Raw genomic sequence first — 25,458 nt, 5'->3', positions numbered from 1 at the left:
AGAAACGATCCCTAAGACAACCCTAGAACAAATCATACGGAGCCACGGCGGTGTTTGCGATTTTTTCGAAGGACGGAGATGAATTTAAATAATAAGATATGTTTACAAAATAAATTAAATAATACAATATATCATAGAAAGTTAAATTATTCAAATCATATTTTTTTATCATTAATAATAAATATATTAAAGTATTGTTATAATAAATCAAAATAGGAAAGATAATTGTAATATCGTAAAATATAAGGGAAGTTAGCATTATTACACCAAACTTGAGGGAAGGCCTCTAAGAGTATCCCTCTTTTTTTTTTTTTTAAATTTTGGTCTAGGGATTACTTTACAGACATACGTATAAATATTAGTATATTAAAATTTATTTCCATCAGGTTGCCCTTCTTTCACAAAAGCATATAAATTTAAACTTTTATTATGGTTATAGACTTTTTACTCATAGTTATATTTATATATTGATTTATTTCTCATAAGTATTAAATTAGAAATGTATTAAATATGATAACATTCTCTCATGTAAACTTTATAATACCATTTAATTTTATAATAACAAGATGAATCTTAAAATATTCAATAAACCTGTATATTTGTGATTACGTTTATTAAGCGCATCGCGCTAAACACTAGTCATTAAATTAAAAAAAACACGGCAAAAACCGGAGGGATAGAATTTACATATATATATTATTTTTAAATAAAATATTTTTTGCGATTTTGCCCAAAATACATTGTGTTTTGAATCTCAACAGTCCAAAAGGAAAGGCCCAAAAAGAAAAGCCTAGACAAACCAAAACTAGAGGGGCTAGGCCCTTGTATTTCAAATAGATTCACAATTGGGCCAAGAAGTACTTATGGTAAGAATAAACACTTGTAACTTTCAACACTACTGAACATCATCATCATATTTCAAAAGATTTTTACCATTTTGTAAGATCTCGTTCGAGGTTAGTTTTCTTTTAATATCGATTTCCACGAACGAACATGTTGTTTAAAATTAGACGCAAAAAAAGTGTTTTAAAGTAGTTGTAGTAATTACGCCAAATGTTTCATTTAATTATTCATTTTAGTTTGTTTTGAAATAGCTGAACCTAAACTTCTCATTTTATCTTTAATAATATGAGGGTGATGATACACTTTTCATGCGTCTCTCCCTCTTGGGGCCAAGACTAAAGGATAAGAAAGCATATATATGACGTGTAATGGTAGAAGAAACAAATTCACATTCTGACATGTCTAAACTTGGTTTTTCGAATCAAGTTTTTATTGGCTAAGGATGACATAACGATTTTCGACAATCCTCCCCTACAAAAGAGTGGGCGTGTCGTTGTCTCTGGGTCGGTCCAATGGGTTGGCCAAAACATTTATATGTGACCACCAACAAAAGAAGATATATAAAAAATTTCCAAAACAAACATAAGAAGAAATGGCAACCATAGCAGTAAACAAACTCACAAAGTTATTCTCTCTTGGAGTCAAGAACTGCAACAATTATTGATGTGTTTCCTAGGACCTATTCCAACAATCCAAAGATCAAAGGAAGATGAATATTTTCAACTGTTAAAAATGGCTCATCATACATGAAATCCTCGTGATACCTCAATATGTCCAACAATTTCTCCCAAACTTTGAACTCTTGCATAATCCTTCATCGTCAATGAAGTTGATTGAAAAATGATGAAAAATATAAAGATTAATAAAAATTTAAGAAGAACCATACAAAGCTCATCCTATTTAAGAACTTAGTTAACGGATTTAATTATTTTATAGTGCATGAAATATTTCTGTCGATGTTTGGTTTGATTTATTAGAAGCTAACAGAAATAAAGACAAGTTGTGACTTTTAAGAGTGAGGAAAAACTATAATAAGAGAGGAAAAAACTTCAACTATTTTGAGACTAAATCCAATATTAATTTGGACCGGAGGTAGTTGTGTTTGCTCCCTAAAAACTCAAAAATAAATGAAAACTAAAATAAATTTTTCTTATTTTTCAAATTCCAGTTATAACTTCAAATTATATTTGAAATTTTTATAATCAAACACTAATTTTTAAAAAAAGTTTCAGCGGATCTTTGGAGATGATATTTGCGTCTCTCCCTCTTGGGGCCAAGACTAAAGGATAAGAAAGCATATATATGACGTGTCATAGTAGAAGAAACAAATTCACATTCGTACGTGTCTAGAGTCTAAACAATTTTTTTTGGTTTTTCGAATCAAGTTTTTATGACAATTGATTTTCCTTTTTGGATTCATGCAACAATTATTGATGTGTGTAGTGGAAAGTCAAAAGATCTCAACAAACTTGATGGCTCAATCCTCGTGACATGCCCAACAAGTTCTCCTAAACTTTGAACTCTTGCATAATACTTCGTCATCAATGAAGTTGATTGAAAAATGGTGGATTAATAAAAAATTTAAGAAGAACCATACAAAGCTCACCTACTTCGATTTTTTAGTCACAGACGTTCTAACAGAAACAAAGACAAGTTGTGACTTTGTGAGGAAAAATGAGAGGAAACTGAGACCATGAACCATAAAAATAAAATAAATGTAGCAAAAGTAGCTTTGCTATTAGAAAATTTTGAAATGTAAGAGTCATAACTTTCACATTGATTTTTCCTTTTTGTTTTATATGTTGAAACTATTCTCTTTTCTTTCATAATACTGAAAGTACGTTGACTTTTGTTGAACTTTTGGCCTAATAGGTTTCAAGTGATGTCAATTTGAGCTTTCTTGATATGTTCAATTGAGGCTTATAGTGCGATTGTATTCTCTAGTCCATTTATTGTTTTTGTTTCTATAAGCCCTATACAAAGGATAGGCTGGTTTGCTTAAAGTATTTTTTTTTTCTTTTGAGTTTCAATAGAAGTGAAGTAGATAAATCGGAACATTTTCTTTACTCCTGCAAAGTACAGTAAAAGTTGTAATGTAGGTTAATGACTTATTGCTTACTCGAGAATGAGTTGCCTTTGCTCCCCTTTTGCCTTATTTTAGTCGCACACTAAAGTTTTATTTATCTCCTAAAAAAAGAATGATAATATGTGTTTTTTAGAAACCGATTAATTTTAGTATTTTCATTTTAACTGTAATTGTTTGACTTGTTGGGACCTACTTAATATAGAAGTTACGTTCATTCCTTTATAGTAAAAAAGAGAGAAAATAAAAAAATATGTGAAACTCTTACCGGTACTACAGATCATTTAAAAGAATAACTATGCTACTTACATATATTAAAATATTATGTCAAAACTTTTCTTTGATTTCTTAAACTCCATGCTTAACTATACATCTTCACATAAAATGAAATAAAGAAAAAAAAAAATGGGAGAGGGGCGAAGATTTTATAATGGATAAATTACTAAGAGATTTGAGAGTTTGAAAATTCATAATGATGGCTTATGACACAGAGAGGGGCGGGTATCTAACAACTCATTTTGGCGATAATTCAACAAACAAAATCCAATGTCTAACCTTGGGGGACTTAAGGAGATGATTAAGTATCAAAGTGAACAGTGTTTGTATAAATTAAGAATAAAGACGAAAGTAAAAAAAAAAAAAGAACTTACCTACCTCTGACAAAGACTTAATTGGAACTTATAGTTGAAAGGGTCTTCATATTCATCCCTTTTCACACTATTTTTATAATATGACTTTGGTAGGTGAACGATATTTCTCTAATCATTCATATACTCATGCGGTTACCGTACCTATTGAACTTCGTACGCCTCACTTGACAATGTAGAAGGTAGATTATCAAGCATATTAAGTCGCTTGTTTAATTTATTTTTCACTATAAGAGGAAATGTATTATCGCATCTTGTTAATTAATTATACATTTGTTTGTGTAACAATTATGAATATTAAACCAATTTAGAAAAAGCGCATAATTAAAACTACCCATTTTTTTATTTTTTTTTTTTTTTTAAAAAAAAAAAGGATTGTCCATTAGTGAGCTAGCAAAGAGCTAGTAATGAAATTGGGTTCGCATGCACAAGAAATTGGCAAAAGTGATGGATTTGACTCATGCGAGTGAGTTCTAATCCAAGTCACATATATGTGCAATTTCAGTTTCTTGATTTAAACATGTCATAATCTATATGAATGGATCATAATTTGAGACTCGGTTGAGCCATTAATGTAATTATATGATTCTTTTTACTAATTTAAGCCATTATAACATAATTTACTACTTTAATTACCCATAAATGCTGAACAATGCCTTCTGAAAACACACAAAAACAGAAAAGATTCTTCTATTTATTTATTGGTATGCTGGATTTCCTTTTCTATATATATATATATATATTTTTTTTTTGGGTTATTTATGCTCCTAATTTATATTTAAAAAGTTACTGATTGTTTTAGACATACATCTACATTTTTTTTTCTTTTCTTTTTTTTCTACATCTAGACTAACAAAATACTCTTAAAAATTATTGTGATTTTTCCAACAAATTCAACAGCTGAAGTGCATCTTCCACAGAGAGACAAAGATAACGACACTACAATATATGTTTGTCCATTTAAAAAAGAAACGTGTTCAAAGAAAAGGCGAAGCTATGTAATTTGTCCTGTTTTCTTTCTTTTGGGTGAAAATTAAAGGGGCTTTATAAGAAACTTCATACGCATCTTGAATTGGCAACTTGGTAACGTCATCAGATTTTATCAAACAAAATATTCATCACTATATCAGGTAAAATATAACAGTAAAATAATTTTCCAACATAGTATTACATACTCTCCAATTTTAACCCATATGCGTTCCTTTCAAATAGATATTTTACTTCAAATGGGAGTAATTAAGAACATTTAAGGACCTACAACACAAATGTTAAGAGACATAATTAAGAGGAATATATAGGATATGATTTGGAATTAATGTATCTAACACTTCCGTAATTTTCAGTGTGTAAACAAAAGCAAATATGACGATTGGAAAAGTTAGGTAAAACGGCAGACTTAGAGCCTGTTTGGATTGGCTTATTTTAAGTGCTTTTAACCCAAAACAACTTTTAAGTCATTTTGTAGTGTTTGGATAAAGTAAAAATGTGCTTTTAAGTACTTATTTTTAAGTCAAAATAACCAAAATAAGTCAAAAGCTACAATTCCTAACTTATGGCTTATGCTTAAAAGCCACTTAAAATAAGCCCATCCAAACGGGCTCTTATTCCCGTAACTTGGACTAACAACTCACGAATTTAATAATCGTGATGCATTTTACTTTTAAATTTTTTCTTTGTATTAAAAATGATTTAATTTTAAGATGAACATCTTTGATCTTACTTTTAATAAAATGATTTATAGTCACATAAATATTTATGACTTGTTCTAGACTATAGGTTTCAAAAATCATTTTTTTTCTTATATTTTTTGTCAAGTTAAACAATACTCCATCACATAAATTGGAATGAGACGAGTTAGTGAAAAAGTAGTATACGTCGAACTCTGCTATATGCACTTCTGGTGTGGTACCTCCCGTTTAAAAAAATTTATAAACTTGTTTGACTAGATTTGAATTTTAAAAAAGAAATAAAAATTATATGAAATTTGTCTTTAAACAATTTATGATGTTTTTGTAGCAATAAACTCTTTTTTACCCCTCTCCCTAAGAGCTCTTCCCTTTTTGCTCCCTTGGTGACTCGAACTCACAATCTTCCGATAGGTGGTGGAGGGTGCTTACAATCTGAGCAACCCCATCTTGTCGTAGCTATAAATTATGACATTAAAAGTTAATACAAATTTAAAATAAAATTATTTTTGAATATAAAATGTATCATTCTTTCTATTTTTTAATTTTTTTTTTTAGTTTTTGACTTAAATCTATTATCTGCGTCCTATTCGAGCAAAAGTTGATGGAAAAGTAAGAAGATTACATGTTGGAAATGCAAGCATAAGAAGATTACATGTTGGAAATGCAAGCAGTATCTACATCATTCCCAACTACTCACTAAAGGTTAATTGTATCTTCCCTATTTGAAATATTTCCCTTAGTAAGTGTGAACAAATTGGTATCTTGTGCTAAAAAAATACAGAATTTTCTCATAGTCAAAGCTCCGCCAACTAACGTGTTTTCGATCTCATTGAATAAAATGCAAACAAAATTACTTACTAGCCACAATATATACCTAACATAACTGACACTCAATGACGAAAGTTATTTAGGAATTAAAAGAAAATTGTAACTCGAATACAATGGTAAGTATTTTTAGGGATTAGGTTGTATGTAGCCCTTTACTACTACTAAAACAACAATAACATATCCAGGATAATCTCATAATTAAAATGGTGTCTGGGAAAAGTAAAATGTAGGTATCTTACCCCTACCTGGGAGCAGGGGCGTATCTAGCCTATTAAGTGAGGGTTCAATTGAACTCCTAACTTTCGACACGAAACATAAATTTATGCGTAAAAAATTATTAAAATTGTAATATATAGTAGATATGAACCCATAACTTTTAAAATGTAATTGGTTCAATACTAAAAATCTTAAGATTGAACCCACAAAATTTAAATCTTGGATCCGCCTCTATTTAAGATAGAGATCGTTTTGTATGACTCCGCCTCAAAAAAACAATTCAAAACAGCCCAGAGAATTGTATGTATACCCTTTGTAAAAATAAATTTAGTTTTATGTCTGGTTTATAAAAAAAATTATTTTTATATATAGAAATAACACACAAAAAATTAATTTTGCAGAATCATTTTATTGATCTACTTAAAATTTAAGGGCTATGTTCACTCATTCCCTCGTATATATTTTAGGGCTTCCGGGCATGCCATGTTGCGCTTCTAGAATATCCAACTGAATTTAATTGAGGTAAATAGATGACAAAGCGAAAGGAATAACATTTCAATATGAGATCAAACTTCACAGAGATTTAGTGATGACTTTGCAGGTGCATACATAATGCATTTACTCATATGAGGAGTAGGACGGAAAGGCTATGGTCTATGAAAATTTGGTGCCCAAGGGACAAGGGTTATGGGATCTTAAAGTAGGTAATTACTTAGTCTGTTATAGCTCATTAATAAGAACCAGTTCTAGATTAGGGTATGCTTTTTACCTGTATTCTTCTAGAAGTATATTTCTGTTTCTGCATGCGAAGAAGTAGTTGTGCTTTTTAAATGAGGAGCTAATTCTTGTTTTGCTTAACATAAGAGGAGGAAGCCATTCCCATGGGGGGTAAAGAAAATTAGACACTCAGTAATTATGATACTCATCTTATATGTCTCATTTAGGCAAGTTCAATTGTCAAGGATAATTTTCAAATGCATTTCTTTCTCCTTTTTACTTGTTTTTATTTCCCAATTATGAAGAAAAAAAAATGTGACCATTAATGAAAACAGGAATAGGTGCTCCCAAATTGCAAAGTAGGTGTTTCCAAAAATGTAACAACCAATAAACTAATGTGCCATTAAAAGACCAAAAGTAGGTATTTTTTAATACATTTTTAATTTACTTATTAGATAATATATGCGACCCACATGCTTTAATTTACTTCTCTTTGTTATAAAATTAACCTATTTTGTCCATCTAACTTTTCTTGTATTATTTCCCTCATAAATCATTACGATAGTTCCATTCATCTACTCTAAATTTGTATTATAATTCTCTCTAATGAACTAACAATTCAAGATACAACAAAATATTTCTATAAATTATTAATTTTTTAAACGTTGGATTCGCAATTTGCATGTCATCATATGGTGGTTGTGGAAGGAGAATCCAATCGCCAAGCGAATGCAATGTGGCGGCTTTTACTAATATATTTCGTTGATTATGTAAATGTAGACACTGACACCAATTAATAACATAATTTTGAAAATTAAGCTTTAAAATTTTCATAAAAGAACAAGATATATTACTGGTCCAAATGTCGAATTATCTAACTGGCTAGTCTTAAAGATTATCCAACTAGTCCTAAAGTATCTTAACCAGCTTCCCTAAATTCTATGCTCATGTATATATCAATCAATCTCAAACAAAACTGGAAGCAACTGTATGAAATCCATTCATCTTTATGATAATTAGTATTGACAGTTACCAGATTGAGATCAATTATAATCAGATTCAACGTAACAATCAGATTCAAATTATTCAAATACTATTCATAAATAATTTGTGTTTATGATAGTTGGGACTCATGGGGAGTTCTTTTTTCTTTCTAAAATAGAGGTCCGCTAAAGGAATCTTTGTTTTAGATAAATTTACAATCTTTTCAATATATTTTACTCTCTCAGCTCCAGTTTATGTGATATATAGTTAGAATCCGCATGGAGATTAAGAAAGAGATGAAAGCTTTAGAAACTTTTGGTACTAAGCATATTATCTTATGTATGTATATATAAAAGCAGGACATAGGTCCGCTAATGTGGCAGCCTAAAAGCCCAGCATTTGCACTTATTTTAATTCTCAATTTTTTGCCTTTATTATATTAATTAATTAATTAGTTAAAAAAATACTCGACATTTCCTTTCCAGATAGTTGCGTCTGATTTTCAAACGATGTCTCCCAACAGTTTTGCTTTTCTCTCTCCTGAGTTATTAGTTAATTAATTCCCATCTAATCCTAGACCACAAACCCACGCCCCTTTCATTCATACAATGCCATTACTAACTTTTTTACTTTCATCTTCATCCATTTCTAATTCCATTACTTCTAATGCTGTCATTTTCACGTTCCTTTATCAGTACTTTTTTACTTTTATATTAAATTCTTCCACATTACTTTGCCCATACGCTGTCATTTCCTGTCATTTACTGAGAATCAATACGTATTTTTTCCTTTGTATTTAACCTAATTATTAATATATGATGTTGTTTCAGACAGTGCTTTTGGAGAAGCAGTAGGCTTTTTGAGGTGTTTAGAATTTCCAGTAAAGAAGGTAACAAAGTTGATGAATTACATTTGTAGTTTAATTATCTTCTTTGGGGTCATTGACACTATTATGTACATGATTTTTATTTTCTGTATATGTACTCTTATGTATTGATTTTTAACAGTGCTACGGCTTTTATTTTTGGGTATTATTATTCTCTGGCGTACATATATAGTGTCACTCCAAAGATTTTCTTTTTCTCTTTAATTTTCTTAATAGCTATATGAATGATAAGAGAAACTAATGATGGGAAAGAACATGTTTTTATTTCTGGATTTTGCTGAAGCATCAAAATTTTGCAAAAAATTTAAAGAAGAAAAAATGACAATTTGATTGCTGTTGAGAGAGCTTTTTTTTTTTTTTTTTTTTTTTTTTTTTTTTTTTAAGTTAAAATTTTGGTAAAGAGAAAAAAGCATGTTGAATAGGGGAGAATTTTTTATACTATAATAAACATTTGAAGAATGAGCTTACGTTTTCACACGCACTTGCGTAAGGTTTACTAATCGAAAATTATTCTTCAATGTGTTTATGAAGACAAAAGTGTAGTACCTTTAAAGTTAGAATAAAATTCAAGGAATGTTTCTCAACACAACGTAAATTCTGAAATGAAGACTTGACACTCTCTTTTCAATGGCCTTATGAAGCTTGTTGTGCACAATACAAGTGAGATCGATTGATATTTATAATATTTTAATTAGGACTAATAGGCTAAAATAAGCGTTACATATTCTCTCCTCAAGGACTCCACCATTGAGTAAGTACAAATGTAATTAATGCCTTAATCCATATCAGGTTTTCTGTCTTAAGCATTTTTTCTAGATTTTTTATGTATATTACTTATATATTTGTTTTTGTTTTGTTTTTGGTATTATAATAATTTAATCTCTCATTTTTCTACTAAATTTTCTGAAAGATCATTTCATAAATTTGTTGAAGATGTATAGAATACGCCGTGAAGACGAAGAATCCATTCTTTTTATGTATACAAATATATAGGGGGGAAAATTGATTAAAGAGTAATACTTTTATATCATTCATTATCTTTTAATTTAAGTTGGAATATCTTCAACATAGATGATTTTTTACGAGAATATGCCTTTTGTTATTTTTAACATTAACTTTAGTTGAAATACTATCAATTTTTTTATTTTTTATAACAATGTGTCTTTTGTTATTTTTAATGTTCAAATATTGGAGAAGGATCGTTTGCAGTTCAATGAGGTCATTCATGATCGTGCAATGTACGGGCAAATTAACTATTTATAATATATTTGTGTGACTATAAATTTTTTGAAATTTGTATTCTTAGACATGCCATAAGATTTGTGTGTCTATAAAAACATCTCATTAAACGTAAAATGGGATCGATGGAGTAATTTTTTTCAAACAAGCTTCATGTGGTTTTATGTTTACTATGGCCTATATAATTATAAAATTTAATTATGTAATATGCTATAGGTGTTACATATATACTAAGTAGGCGTTTGGCCATAACAACCAAAAACCAAAAACAATTTCACTTTTTTGGGAATTTTTGAAGTTGAAGTTGTGTTTGGTCATAGTTTTTGCAAATAATTTTGGGTTGTTTTTCCTAAAACACGTGAAATATGATTTATACCTTCAATTTCTAAAAACTAGCAAAATCACCCAACTTAACTAATTTACCCGAATTTGTCATCCTTATTATTTTCTTCTTCTATTCAAACTACATTCGTTAATCCTTATTATTTTATGCAATATATAAAACTTCACTCATTAACTCTAGTGCTTAGAGTTGGAGATGGAGGGTGCTTATATATCTTTTATCACCAACAAATTAACAAAAAAGAAAGAAAGAAAAAAGGTAAAGTGGGGTAATTGGGAAGAAGATAAAATAAGGTGTTACTTTTCACACTAGGGTAGTATTTCTTTCTTCTTTTGACATGTTTTTTTATCCAACAAATAATAATAATTACGTTTTAACTCCAAATACTTCTAACGCATAACTAGGTAAACACGTCTCAATAAAATTTGTATGTATTATGAAAATTCATCAGGAAATGATAAGTTTATGTTGGTTGACCTACATAATTTTGCCCTTTTATTTGGCTTCAAACTGGTAATGTAAACAAATTCTCACAGGCATAATTAACGAATAATTCATTTATTTGGCTGAAAAGAATTGCTTTATTTGCTGTTTTTAGGCTTTTTTAATCCACTAGTTTTCCAACCTTTTTCCCCACGCCCTTCCTCTTCTTCCTTTCCGACCTTTCTTTAATTTTAATTTTACTATGATTTAACAATAATAGATTCAAAAAGTCTGAAAATGAATTTAAAAATATAAAAGAATAGAACGGAAATTAAACTTGAAGCAATATATTACTGTTTCCACATCTAGAAAAGAAAAATATTAGTAATAAGAAACAAACTGGGAAATATTCAATTCGGTGAAATATTCAAGAAATGATGAAGTTGGGTATTTACCCGGGTTGTTGGGTGATATTAATGGGGTCAAATTTATAAAATAAAAATGTAGGGATAAAATTTGAAAAAGAAAAAACAAAAGCGAGGGTCAAAAGTAAATAGTGAAAACAAGGTTTTGGGTGTTTTCCAAATTCCAAATCAACTTCAAGTTGTATTTGAAATTTTCATGGCCAAACGCTGATTTAAAAAAAAAAAAATTGAAAAATTCTCATGGCCAAATGGGTCCTTAAAATTAGATGTTTAGTTTACTTGAATTGATAGTTTATCTTAATAATAATCTAATGCCTGAAAAGATATAAAAAATTCCTCAAAGAAAAGAAAATTTCAATTATTTAGACGTACCTTCTAATTAATTTAATGAATTAAATAATCGAACTCTCCTCTAATTAAAGAAAAATCAGAGACCTTCGCTCCTAAATGATAGAAGTTTAGCTTTGAGTAGTTTAGCCAAATTAAATTACCATTTAACATAATTAAATATGTTTAAGCAACTTTGCAAACTTTTTATGAAAATGGTTTTTGATAAAATAGATAATGTAGAGGCGGGGAGGAGGAGGGAATCAGGAGTGGGGTTCGGCAGGCTGTTTCAAATAATCACATTTAAATTATTTAATTTGCTGATTAACCAAACAACATCAATCTGTTCTTTCTTGAATCAGTCAATATTGCATTACTTAAAATAATTAAGGTTGCTGACTTGATGGGTTCCACAAATTACTTCCACCATGTGGGTAGGGTTCCACAAATTACATTTAGATTATTTAATTTGCTGATTAACCAAACAACATCAATCTGTTCTTTCTTTAATCAGTCAATATTGCATTTTCCTCACTATTTTCTCCTCTTATCCATATGTAATTTTTTAAAAAGTTTAAGGTGTACTGACATTGTAAGAAATATTTATACAACTAGATTATTATTATTATGTAGCTACACATAAATATCTTGATAAAGCTTAATTAGTAAGTATGTACACCGAGAACTAATCTTTCACTAATAGTGTATATATAAATCTTTACACTGTCAATATAACTTAAATTCCAAAAAAAATAAAAGAAAATATTGTGTTACCGTGTTAAACCTTAAGAACTAGTCAATTCACAATATAATATGCTATTTTGCGATTTTTTCTCTCAATATTTTAATCTACTGAATATAATACTTTGAATTGGAAAGCCGCATGCATATTCGTTTTAAAAAGTTTTTCTATCTAGAACAAATCGCTAATATATATAGTTATCTAATTAATCATCTTACGTCTTGAGAAAATTAATACAAGCATGCAGATAATAACAAACATGCACGTATAAAAACAAGAATTTGGAGAACCCAATGTTGGTAGAATAGTGACACCGAATGGTATTACTCCGTCCCAATAGTAACACTATTTATTTTTCGAGGGTCAATTTTAATAAACTTTGACCTAAATTGAATTAGTTTAACTTAATATTTTGAGATTAAAGTTTATATATTTAAAAATTACATGAAAAGTATTATTATAAATTTTAACTTTTTCATATCAATTTACAAAAATACATCTTAAATGCTTGGTAAATCTCACGTAGTTCAATCTCGTAAATCGAGGTTGTTGTATAATTTGGAATTTAAGGAGTATGTAATTTCCGGGAAGCAGTGTAGAATTATGTTGACCATGTTGACCATCACCAACCCAAGCCTAGTCCAGCGAAGCATCGTTTTGCAAGTGGACTAAGCCTTCATCGTTGAATTCAAATCTTTCGAACCCAACAAAAAGAGGGGAAATAGAGTAATGTGTTTAATTTCAAATTGTGTTGCTAGTTGTACATTATTCTAATAATATCAGGACCACCAAGTCGACATCCATAATACTTTAGTTCTAATGATTTTTGTAATTATCAATTTTGTAATTATCAATTAGTTTAAAATACGGTTATGACAAACTAGATCTTTAAAATAAAGGGAATTGAAATGGCAATGACTTGTCATTTTGCCGAAATTTGACAGTGAGTTATATTTCCTAACAAATTAACGCATAGTCTCAACACGTTATCGCATAACTTTGTTCATCAAGATTTAAATAGATAGAAATCACCAATTATTTTTGCTTATGCTAAAATTTTGAACCTGCTCATTTTATTAACCACTACGCCACACTTTTAAGTGCTACTTCGTGGATTTTAGTAGGGGTATCAATGATTTTGTAAAAACCAATTTAACTGACCGAACCGAATCATACCAAACCAATTATTAGGATTTTTAATAAAACAGACGTTTTTTATATAAATTTTTAACCGTACCGAAAAATTGCGTAGGTTTTTCATTTTACAAAAATAAATCGAAAAAATACCCAACCGTACCGAATACATTTATGTGTAAAATATATTTTATATATTAAGTTTAAAATTAATAAAACATTTAATTTTTCGTCGTGTAGGGTGATGGAAATGACTACAAGTCGGCAACAAGTAATTACCACTAAAGTACCAACTCCGAAACGTGTTATGTTACCCCTATTGAAATTATATTATTTCTAGCACCTCGAGTAGTAATCACTTAGTTACAAGGTATTCCAACGAAGTTACAAGGCATTCCAACGATCTTGAGTAGCAAGCTACAAGGCATTAGATATCTTTCCTCTCGTATGATTTAAATTCTTTTAACAGATACTGAATCTTATTAGACTGCCGTGTCTCATCTTAATTGAGTACTTCCCATTCGTGCGATCTAAATTCCTTGTCTTTGTTTAATATTAGTGGGATGGATCTCTATTCTTGTTGTGATTCATGTTTTCTTGATTTTTCACCTTTTGTACAATAAAATGTCTAGAGAGTTTTTCGCCAAAGTCTTATACAAGTATGCATGGTATCGTGTACAACTTCTACTTATGACTTTTATATGACATTTTTTTTATGAAATATAAAAAATTAACCGAACCGTACCGATACCGAAGAATAACCGAGATGATGGGACGGTTTCAAAATGTTTAATTTTGATTATACAAAATAAAATAATCGAAAAATTAATATGGTATAAATTTTATAAAATATACGCTCAAACCGTACCATTGACACCCTAGATTTTAGTGATTCAAAAAATAGTTGTGGGATCAGTGATGACGTTAACGAATACAAAAAAAAAATAAAAATTGTGACTTCATGGTAAAGTTCAATTGATTGAAATTAACCCAGAAAAAAAAAACTTTTAGTTGCCGTAGTAGAATAATTTAAGAATTGGAAATGAATTCAAGACCAGCAAGTGGAAATCCGTAATAATATAATAAATAACATAAGAAACAGAGAAACAAAATATCAAAGAAAAATACTCCTACAGTAAAGTATGTACATATCACCCAACTATTGACACCTATCCCCATTTTTATTTTTATATAAATAGCCTATAACTTTTCTTAGATAATACCACCATTTTTGTTGGAGCACTCATTCTCCAAACTCCCTCTTCACAACTAGAAGAGCGTGAGACCCTTTCAATTACTACAACTCCTTTGAAATAATCAAACACAAATTTCCAAACAACAAAAATTTATTTAAACCGTCTCTCCAATTCTCCATTTGGATGAGAAACATTTCTCTGCTCCTATTTTGAGCATTCTAATCGTTAATTTATCCAATTAGATTATTGAGATTTGTGTAAAAATGGAAGTAAATGGGGGACCAAGGAGGCTAGGGAGTAGTAGGAGTAGTTTGGGAAGAACAATGAGCAGAACGATGAGTAGAGCAAGTTGGAATGTAGAAGATGTGTTTAATCCAATGCCGAGTAGAAGAAGCACACGTGGTGAAGAAGATGAAGAAGCTCTTACGTGGGCTGCATTAGAGAAATTGCCGACTTATGATCGGTTGAGAAAGACCGTGCTTAAATCGTTCGCTGAGAGTGAGAATCAAGGGAATAAGAAAGTTTTTCATAAGGAAGTTGATGTTAGGAATCTTGGAATGAATGAGCGCCAAGAGTTCATTGATCGATTTTTTAGAGTTGCTGAGGAAGATAATGAAAAGTTCTTGAGAAAGTTCAGGAATCGAATTGACAAGTAAGTTTATTGTACTTTACTTTTTCTGTGCTTCACGTGAAAAAAGGCATAATAGGGACAAACGAAATCCAAATTTATGATCTAAAGCAATTTTTGAATCATATTCGTCATTATGTTAAAATTATTTGTCATGTTAAAGTGATTTGAAAATTTATAAATTTACAAGAAGTTCTGTTTTTAGCCTATTTACGTAGTTTGAAGACAGGAGTTTAATTGAACCCCTTCGTTGCACGTAGCTTTACTATGCAGCGATTATGATTGTGATCGTATAGCTGATAGGAAAGAGAGTTTTTTTTATTTTAAAAAAACATTTGATTTCTTTTGTGGGTGGGATGGGTTGGTGAAGTCATGTTTGTTATCGAAGTGTATTTGGTTGAATTATAAGAACGAGTCAAATCTCCAACGACAACACATCATGTACACATAATTATGGGCTCTTCAATATCTTATCATGAACCATTTCAAATCATTGACACATGCATTGCATCACAAATTCACAATATGTAACTTGCTCTTACCAAACCATTTTTTGTTTTTTTTTGTTTTTCTAAGTCATGTAAAGCCAAAATGCTTTAAAACCTAACAAATCCACAACAGTATAGTTGACCCGCTCTATCCACAAATAAACATGCATTTTTTAAAGTTTTGCTTATATATCATTGGACTAGCTATGACAAGTTTAAATGAAGCAATATTATCAGTGAAAATTCATATAATCGTCTAATTTGCTTATGATGATTGAGACATAGCTAGTGTTGTTACTTTGAAAATTTAATCCTTGTTACTCTTACGCAGTTAAGTTGAAGTAAAAACAAAGGAAAAGTTGATATATGTATGAAGAAGGCGTATGAAAAATGAAACCATTTAAAAGAAAAAGATTGATCACATAAATCCATCGCAAAAGTCAATGAAGCTAATTATTGCCGAAAATGTTCTCTCCACCCTACATGTACCATGTGACAAACCATTGAAAACAAAAATCTTCGTTCTTAGGACAGGTCCACATATATAATATTATAAATATTTAATTTATATGCACTAAAAGTTTAATTTATATGTTACTAATTTCACTTTTTTGTTGACGGATACATTGAATGGTTATTTTTTTTACACTATCCGTGTATTGAAGTTAACTCCTTTTATAATCTAATAAACCTAAATATCGAACAATTTGATTATTTACTTAAGTTTTAATACATATATTATTTTGTGGTTGCAGAGTTGGAATTACCCTTCCTACAGTAGAAGTTCGGTACGAACATTTAACGATAGAGGCTGATTGCTATATTGGTGACAGAGCTCTTCCCTCGCTGCCTAATGCTGCCAGAAATATTGCTGAATCAGCTTTGAGTTGTGTAGGAATTAATTTGGCGGAGAAAACAAAATTAACAATCCTTAAAGATGCTTCTGGAATAATCAAGCCATCTAGGTAATTGTAATTAATTATTAGTATTACATTAGTCTTCTTACTATTGACCTCATATACTTTTACTTGGTAAGTGCTAGTACTAATTACTCGTAAATTATTACTCCATCTGGTTCAAAAAGAGTGTCCACTTAGTTATTTACACATCCCTTAAGAAATCACTAACTAGTAGGTAAAAATAGGTGATTTGACTAAACTATCCCTAATTAAATAAGTATTGAGATTTGGTCACTTAACATTTAATAAAGACAAATCTGAATTGATAAGTGGACACTCTTTTTGAATAAAAAAATAAAGATTAAGTGGACATTCTTTTTTAACCGGAGGGTGTAATATTAAAGTAATAATTCACTGTTTCTGGTCATCTATAATAAAAAAATTCCAGTTTCACTAAAATTTAAATTTAATTTGCTTTATGAAAATGAGAACTAACCAATTGGTCATATGTTACGTAACCATGACATATCCAATGCTGAGTTTTTATAAACATGTGTAAACACAATCTTTACAGGATGACCCTTCTATTAGGACCACCATCTTCTGGGAAAACGACCCTTCTATTGGCTTTGGCTGGAAAATTAGACCCTAGCTTAAAGGTCAGTTACTTCTCATATTAACCCATATTTTACACATGTTATTGTAAATTAATGAATTGTCAACTTAAACAAGCATGTTAATTATATGAAAATTATGGAACAGGTTAAAGGAGAAATCACATACAACGGGCATGGGTTAAAGGAATTTGTACCTCAAAAAACATCAGCATATATTAGTCAAAATGATGTTCATGTTGCTGAAATGACTGTTAAAGAAACTCTTGATTTCTCTGCTAGATGCCAAGGGGTCGGCTCTCGTTATGGTACTTTAATATTTACTCGTCAATCCTCACTAATCGCTTCATTTTCGATATATTCTTTTGTTAATCACATACAATAAAATATTTATTTAAATTCGTAGAACTTCTAACGGAGCTTGCAAGGAGAGAAAGGGATGCTGGAATCTTCCCCGAGGCTGAAATCGATCTTTTCATGAAGGTAACCTTTTGGTGACATTCTAACTATGTTACATTTTATATGTTCTATGAAATTAATTTTTTTTTTTAATCACTTGCATAGACGTCACAAGACTCACAACAATATACTAATGATTCTTTTAATGTTAAATTTAGGCAACTGCTATGGAGGGAGTTGAAAACAGCCTTATCACTGATTACACACTCAGGGTAAGTGAGACTAAGACCCTACCACTACTTAATTTCATTACTTTTCACTTTATGCCTATTTGTTTCATAAAGCAATAAAAATATAATAGGAGTGGGTATTTACTTACAACTTTACAATTGACTTTTGAAAATATTAGGTTTTGATGTGTCTGAACTAACCACTTCCCCGTTTCCTCTTTCCTCCCACCTTTTCTTGAAAATTTATCATTTTTTGTTTTTTGGGTCAAATTTCTATACTCACCAACTCTGTTGTTCTGGTGTTAAGTCTACAGAGCATGGACCACTTTGACCTCTTTGAGATTAGATTTTTTGATTTGAAAATTTTAACATTTATTAAATTAATTAGAACTTATTATTTCTGTAGTAAAAAAAAAAGTAGCTTAAGAAAATTTTGGAAAGAAAGAGGTGTTAGGTAAACAAACACAACATTAGTTGCTGAACTAAATATAGAATTGCAGTTGGATTTGTGGTGAACTAAACTGGAAAAAAAAAGTGCAGATTTTGGGACTTGATGTGTGTCAGGACACCATTGTTGGGGATGAAATGATACGTGGAATTTCTGGTGGCCAGAAGAAGCGTGTCACTACAGGTTAATTCTAAACTCCTTATCAGGTTAAATTATATTCAATAACAAGTAACTATCTATAACAAACACAATTTGAGAAATAAAATCTAATAACATGTTAAAATTACATTGAATGAGGCATCAGAACATATAACTTGAAATACAAGTCTTTCCAAGATTTTTAATTTTAAATATTTTGCGACATATAATCAACCTTCTAATGAAGAAGAATACTCAATTTTCTAAAGACTTTTAACCAAATAATGCTTCTGTTGACTTAATATGAAAGGAGTTAAACTACCAAACGACATCTCCCATATGGTCTGCGCAACTTTAACGCACTTTCTTGTTGGATGACCACCAAAATGTACTTCACCTAACTCTATTTGACTATATTCTGAAATGACTAAAGTATCAATTAAGAGTTAAGACTAGTTCCTTACACATCACCTCAAAATGATACTAATAAAACGTGTTTAATATGAGAACTGGAAAAGGTTAAAGTTGGGTACCTAATATAATTGATTATGCTTCATAATTAAGCTTTATAGCGGTACTTTTAAATAATTATGAAACTTAGCTATATTTTACATTTTATAGCAGATATACGTTGATACATGTATCACTAAATGTAGGCACTATTCCTGTATGCGCGCACGTACTGTGTATATGTTATCAGTTATATACAATATATCAGTGTGTATACACATTTATCTATACAATGTATTGTAATTTATATACACAGTGTATCAGTGTATATACATTTGTATATATACATTGATACGGTAGCACGCGCATACAGTATATATGTTACGTTTTGAAAGAAAAAAAATATCATTATTTTCAGCAAAAATGGAGCACGAATCTCTCTACCCATGGTATTTTCCCATAGTTTTAGGTGCTGTTTGGCCATAAAAATTATTCACTTTTTTCCGGAATTTTTTTTCCTCTTTTTTCTCTTTTGGGCGTTTGGCCATAAATATTCCGAATACAACTTGAAGTTGTATTCCGGAATACCAAAAACTCAAAAAACTTGTTTTTTAAAATAATTTCACTTTTTTACAACTACATTTCACCAAAAACTACAATTTCAAAAACTATGGCCAAACACAACTCCAACTCCAACTCCAACTTCAAAAATTCCAAAAAAAGTGAATTTGTTTTTGGTATTTATGACCAAACGGCACCTTAATCATCTCTCTTAAATAAATAAGACTTATTTTTGTAGACATCCAATCAAAATGCAGTGCATTATCAAACAAAATAGTAATGGGCTAATAATATTGGGTTGGTACAGGGGAGATGATTGTTGGGCCAACAAAAACACTATTCATGGACGAAATATCAACTGGACTGGACAGCTCCACTACATTTCAGATAGTAAAATGCTTACAGCAAATTGTACATCTTACAGAGGCCACCATCTTGATGTCTCTCCTCCAGCCTGCTCCTGAGACATTTGATCTTTTTGATGATATTATTCTCTTATCTGAAGGCCAGATTGTTTACCAGGGCCCACGTGAACATGTACTTGAGTTCTTTGAAACTTGTGGTTTTAGATGTCCAGAAAGAAAGGGCACTGCTGACTTCTTGCAAGAGGTAATTATCAAATGGACCTTAAGAACTAATGGGCCTACAAAACATACTATTTCAAATAAGTTGATATACACTAGCAATGGAAAAGAATCTTACACTATCAGATTATTTCAAAGATGTAATGATAAGTAACTGACTACTCATATCTATGTTGCTATCCTTCAAAAATGTCGGCGAGCGGAGTATAGACACTGGTGCAGCAGCAGTTTTGGAGGATTCAAGCAACATACCTCGTAATAACATTAATTATTATCTATTAACCTGAAAAATAAAACAGACAACCTGTAACAAGTTAATAGTGTAAACATTTTTACAATGCCATGCATATTAGTTGAATCTCTTTTTGTATTTGCAACATAATCTAACATGTAATTTGTTGAATAGGTTACATCAAGAAAGGACCAAGAGCAGTACTGGGCAAATAGACATAAGCCATATCAGTACATTTCAGTAACTGAATTTGCAAAGAGATTCAAGCGCTTCCATGTTGGCCTACGTATAGAAAATGAGCTCTCAGTTCCCTATGACAAATCAAGAAGTCACCCAGCAGCTCTAATATTCAAGAAGTACACTATCCCTAAACTAGAGCTTCTAAAGGCGAACTTAGACAAAGAATGGCTATTGATCAAGAGAAACTCTTTTGTTTACATTTTCAAGACCGTACAAATCGTTATCGTTGCACTCATTGCATCAACCGTGTTCTTGAGGACCAAAATGCGCACCAGGACTGTAGATGACGGTGCTACCTACGTTGGTGCGCTCCTATTTGGAATGGTCACCAATATGTTTAATGGTTTCTCTGAACTCTCGCTTATGATACAGAGGCTTCCTGTTTTCTACAAGCAGAGAGACCTTCTTTTCCATCCACCTTGGGCTTTCACTTTACCAACTGTGCTCCTAAAGGTTCCAATTTCTGTGTTTGAGACCATTGTGTGGATGGTCATGACATATTATACCATCGGGTTTGCCCCTGAAGCTAGCAGGTAACTCGACAATCGTTTCACACATTTCAATTTGTATATTTGAATCGAAGGAAAAGATGTCAAATACAGTCAAACCTCTCTATAACGGTGTCGCTTGTCCAAATATTTTTTGGCTGCTACTAGCTAGGTGTTGTTATAGAAAACATATAATATAACATAATATAAAAGTCAGTTCCAAAGAAAACTAGGCCGTTATAGTGAAATGTTGTTATAGAGAGGTCTGACTGTACAACTGATCTTAAGGGACTAGCCAAAGCATGCAACACTGCAAAATTATATGATTTGGTAGTTTTAAATGGGAAATTTGCGTTCCTTGGCTGACTATTAAAATTAGCTTTGCTGTTATTCTCCTTTGCTCAGGTTCTTCAAGCAATCACTGTTGGTGTTTCTGATCCAACAAATGGCTGCTGGATTATTTAGGGTCACTGCAGGAGTTTGTAGGACTATGATTATCGCAAATACTGGTGGAGCACTCATGCTCCTTTTTGTGTTCTTATTGGGTGGTTTCATCCTGCCTAGAGGTTAGTTCAAGAACAGTAACATGTAGAAGATATTACCATTTGTTTTCTATTTGATACCAATTAAGAAAATCACAGCCGGAATAAAGAATTAGAAATGCCTGATTTTTCTGGGGAATAGTTCACAACGTTTCAATCACTGACAAAGTGCTGGCTTACTTGTAACAGCATCAATTCCAGTCTGGTGGCGATGGGGATTTTGGGTTTCACCTCTTTCCTACGCGTTCAACGCCTTTACTGTAAACGAAATGTTTGCTCCAAGGTGGATGAACACATTTGTAAGTTTGCTTCGACGTTCTCCTTGGCACTTACCTCTCTTGACCATATTATCAAGTGAAACATGATGCAATCCAGAAAGAAACAATGTTATTTGTCTTAAGTTCATAACCATATGTAATCCCATTCACAGGCCCCAGATGGAGTTACGAGATTGGGTGTGCAAGTGATGAAAAACTTTGGCGTTTTTACCGAAAGAAGATGGTTCTGGATTGGTGCTACTGCTCTTCTGGGGTTCACAATTCTCTTCAACATTCTTTTCACCTTTGTCCTTATGTATCTCAGCCGTAAGTACTCACTCCTCAGAATGTACTATGGTATTTGCTATTGAGTGTATTATCTAAACCTATTAGACCTTTTGTTACCCTATCAGCTCTAAACAAGCCACAAGCTATACTATCCAAAGAGCAAGCCAGAATTATGGAAGCTGATCAAGAAGAAAGCACGGACCCCCCTAGACTCAGAATCAACAAGTCGATAAGAGATGATCTCCCTCGATCCTTATCTGCAGCAGATGGAAACAGGACAAGTATGTTATTTAGCCCATCAATCACAGAATATGCTTGGGGAATATCAGTAACGCTTACAATAAAATAATTCTTTTGCAGGAGAAATGGAAATCCGACGAATGAGCAGTCGTACCAGCTCTACTGGACTCCATAGAAACGACGATGCAAATCTTGAGGCTGCAAATGGTGTTGCAGCAAAGAAAGGAATGATTCTGCCATTTACCCCTCTGGCAATGTCCTTCGAGGATGTCAGCTACTTTGTCGACATGCCACCTGTAAGAGCCATACTAATTTATTGCTCCTCAATCCGCTTATCAGGGAGTATCCGATGATTGAACTGGAACCTACTTAATGATCTTTTTCAGGAGATGAGGGACCAAGGAGTGACAGAGGAAAGACTTCAATTGCTTCGCGAAGTAACTGGTGCATTTAGGCCGGGAGTATTGACAGCACTAATGGGAGTCAGTGGAGCAGGGAAAACTACCCTCATGGATGTTCTAGCTGGACGTAAGACTGGAGGTTATATTGACGGTGATATAAGAATATCTGGATTTCCAAAGAAGCAAGAAACATTTGCCAGAGTTTCAGGATATTGTGAACAAACTGATATACACTCACCTCAAGTAACTATACATGAATCTTTGATATTTTCGGCTTTCCTCCGGCTCCCTAAAGAAGTCAGCAAAGAAGATAAGATGGTACGGAACAATACCTCCTTATGTTATACTGTAATAATTTTATAGGAAAAATACCGAGTTTTTCTGCCTTTTCCAGGTTTTTGTGGATGAAGTAATGGATCTGGTTGAGCTAGACAATATGAAGGATGCAATTGTGGGGCTACCAGGAGTTACTGGTTTGTCAACAGAACAAAGGAAAAGATTGACCATTGCAGTAGAGCTTGTTGCAAATCCTTCAATTATATTCATGGATGAACCGACTTCTGGTCTTGATGCAAGAGCAGCAGCTATTGTTATGAGAACTGTGAGAAACACAGTAGACACAGGAAGAACTGTCGTCTGCACAATACATCAACCAAGTATCGATATATTTGAAGCATTTGATGAGGTAAAATACGTGATCTTCTTAACTTCCGGACCATCCAGTCTGAAAAAAAAAAAATGTCTCTTAGCTCCGTAAGCCCCCTTTCTCTAATATGTACTACTTTCTTCTGCACACCAGCTGCTTCTTATGAAAAGAGGAGGACAAGTAATCTATGCAGGCCCGTTAGGTCGACATTCTCAGAAAATTATCGAGTATTTCGAGGTACTTAATGATTGCTGAATTATACATATAAATTACTAAAGAACCACCTCATTTTTTGCTTATAAGTGTCACCTAAAAGTGTACTAATTCAACCATCTAATGCAGGCAATTCCAGGAGTTCAAAAAATTAAAGAGAAATATAATCCAGCTACCTGGATGCTAGAGGCGAGTTCAATTTCCACAGAAACTCGACTAGGAATGGATTTTGCTGAATACTACAGATCATCAGCTTTGCATCAGTAAGTCAAAATGAGTGAAACTGCAAAATGTCTTTGGCACATTTGAAATAAAACACTGTAATAATGTATATCGATTCATGCAGACGAAATAAGGCTCTTGTCAAAGAGTTGAGCATACCTCCTCCTGGAGCCAAAGACCTAAACTTTACCACACAATATTCCCAGCCTGCATGGGGCCAGTTCAAATCCTGCTTATGGAAACAATGGTGGACTTACTGGAGAAGTCCAGACTATAACCTTGTCAGATTCTTCTTTAGTCTGGCTGCAGCACTATTGATAGGGACAATTTTTTGGAACGCTGGCAGTAAAAGGTATATCCCTAATTTAAAACTAACCCATAGATTTCATGGGATTGTGTAAACCAGACAATCTAAAAGATCGATCACTAAGTCCATCCTTTGTTTTTTCTGTGCTACAGACAAAATAGCGGTGATCTAATGACAGTCATCGGGGCAATGTATGCAGCTGTGCTGTTTGTTGGAATCAATAATTGTTCGACCGTACAGCCAATTGTAGCCGTTGAAAGAACCGTCTTTTATAGAGAAAGGGCTGCTGGGATGTATTCAGCGTTACCATATGCTATGGCACAGGTAAGGATCATCCAACAAAATTGAGACAACATATAGATTATCTAATCTAAAATCACTAGCACCAGGATGAAAAGAAAAAGACAAGACAAAACTAACACATACTAAGCATGCGTATGATATTTTTAGGACATATTTTCTTACTCAGTCTCAGTAATTGCTATAATACATTTGGCTTTGTAGGTAATTGCGGAAATACCATACATACTCGTCCAAACAACATACTATACTCTTATAGTGTATGCCATGGTGGGCTTTGAGTGGACGGCGGCTAAATTCTTCTGGTTCTATTTTGTAACCTTCTTCTCCTTCCTATACTGGACATACTATGGAATGATGACTGTTTCTATCACCCCGAACCACCAAGTAGCTGCGATTTTTGCTGCCGCTTTCTATTCTCTTTTCAATCTCTTCTCGGGTTTCTTCATCCCCAGACCCGTAAGTCAACTATCCTTTACAGGAATTCAAACATATAAATAATCTTGAACATGACGACGATACTAATACTAACTTTTCTCATTAAAATATCAGAGAATTCCCAAGTGGTGGGTATGGTATTACTGGATCTGTCCAGTTGCATGGACTGTTTATGGTTGCATTGTGTCACAGTACGGTGATGTGGAGGATCGTATCCAAGTTCCAGATATATTTCCAGACCCTATGATTAAGGACTACATTAAAGATCATTTTGGATACAATCCGGACTTTATGGCACCAGTTGCTGTGGTTTTGGTTGGTTTTGCAGTCTTTTTCGCCTTTATGTACGCTTATGCTATCAAGACATTGAACTTCCAAACTAGATAGATAGATATGGATAGTTACAAAGGCTTGTAAATATTGCCCGAAGCCACCTATTTTTTTCGCAAAATTTCGTGGCAATTGTTATATATTATCCTTAAGA

At 31.9% G+C, this 25,458-nt stretch overlaps 1 protein-coding gene across 1 annotated transcript; it reads left to right on the top strand.

Moving 5' to 3' along the window:
- Nucleotides 1-14,908: 14,908 nt before the first annotated feature.
- LOC132055398 (ABC transporter G family member 35-like) lies at nt 14,909-25,458 on the top strand. The gene is made up of 22 exons (XM_059447199.1): nt 14,909-15,373; nt 16,593-16,802; nt 17,311-17,395; nt 17,499-17,658; nt 17,757-17,833; nt 17,968-18,021; nt 18,520-18,610; nt 19,884-20,185; nt 20,567-21,165; nt 21,526-21,686; nt 21,852-21,961; nt 22,093-22,246; nt 22,333-22,488; nt 22,568-22,743; nt 22,834-23,166; nt 23,243-23,533; nt 23,648-23,731; nt 23,837-23,970; nt 24,054-24,281; nt 24,389-24,560; nt 24,741-24,995; nt 25,089-25,458. Exons 1-22 carry the CDS (start codon nt 14,985-14,987, stop codon nt 25,359-25,361), a joined length of 4,494 nt encoding a protein of 1,497 aa, XP_059303182.1. The 5' UTR covers nt 14,909-14,984; the 3' UTR covers nt 25,362-25,458.

This window comes from Lycium ferocissimum, chromosome 5 (genome assembly GCF_029784015.1).
Source record: "Lycium ferocissimum isolate CSIRO_LF1 chromosome 5, AGI_CSIRO_Lferr_CH_V1, whole genome shotgun sequence".
Taxonomy (NCBI): domain Eukaryota; kingdom Viridiplantae; phylum Streptophyta; class Magnoliopsida; order Solanales; family Solanaceae; genus Lycium; species Lycium ferocissimum.
This window is presented reverse-complemented; position numbering and strand designations above follow the sequence as displayed.

Bases quoted from the DNA above. Each gene is read 5' to 3' on its own strand.
- LOC132055398 (XM_059447199.1), top strand. From the start codon at position 14,985: ATGGAAGTAAATGGGGGACCAAGGAGGCTAGGGAGTAGTAGGAGTAGT. The intron at 17,396-17,498 runs GTCAGTTACTTC...ATTATGGAACAG, and splicing joins AATTAGACCCTAGCTTAAAG to GTTAAAGGAGAAATCACATA. The intron at 23,732-23,836 runs GTACTTAATGAT...CATCTAATGCAG, and splicing joins AAATTATCGAGTATTTCGAG to GCAATTCCAGGAGTTCAAAA.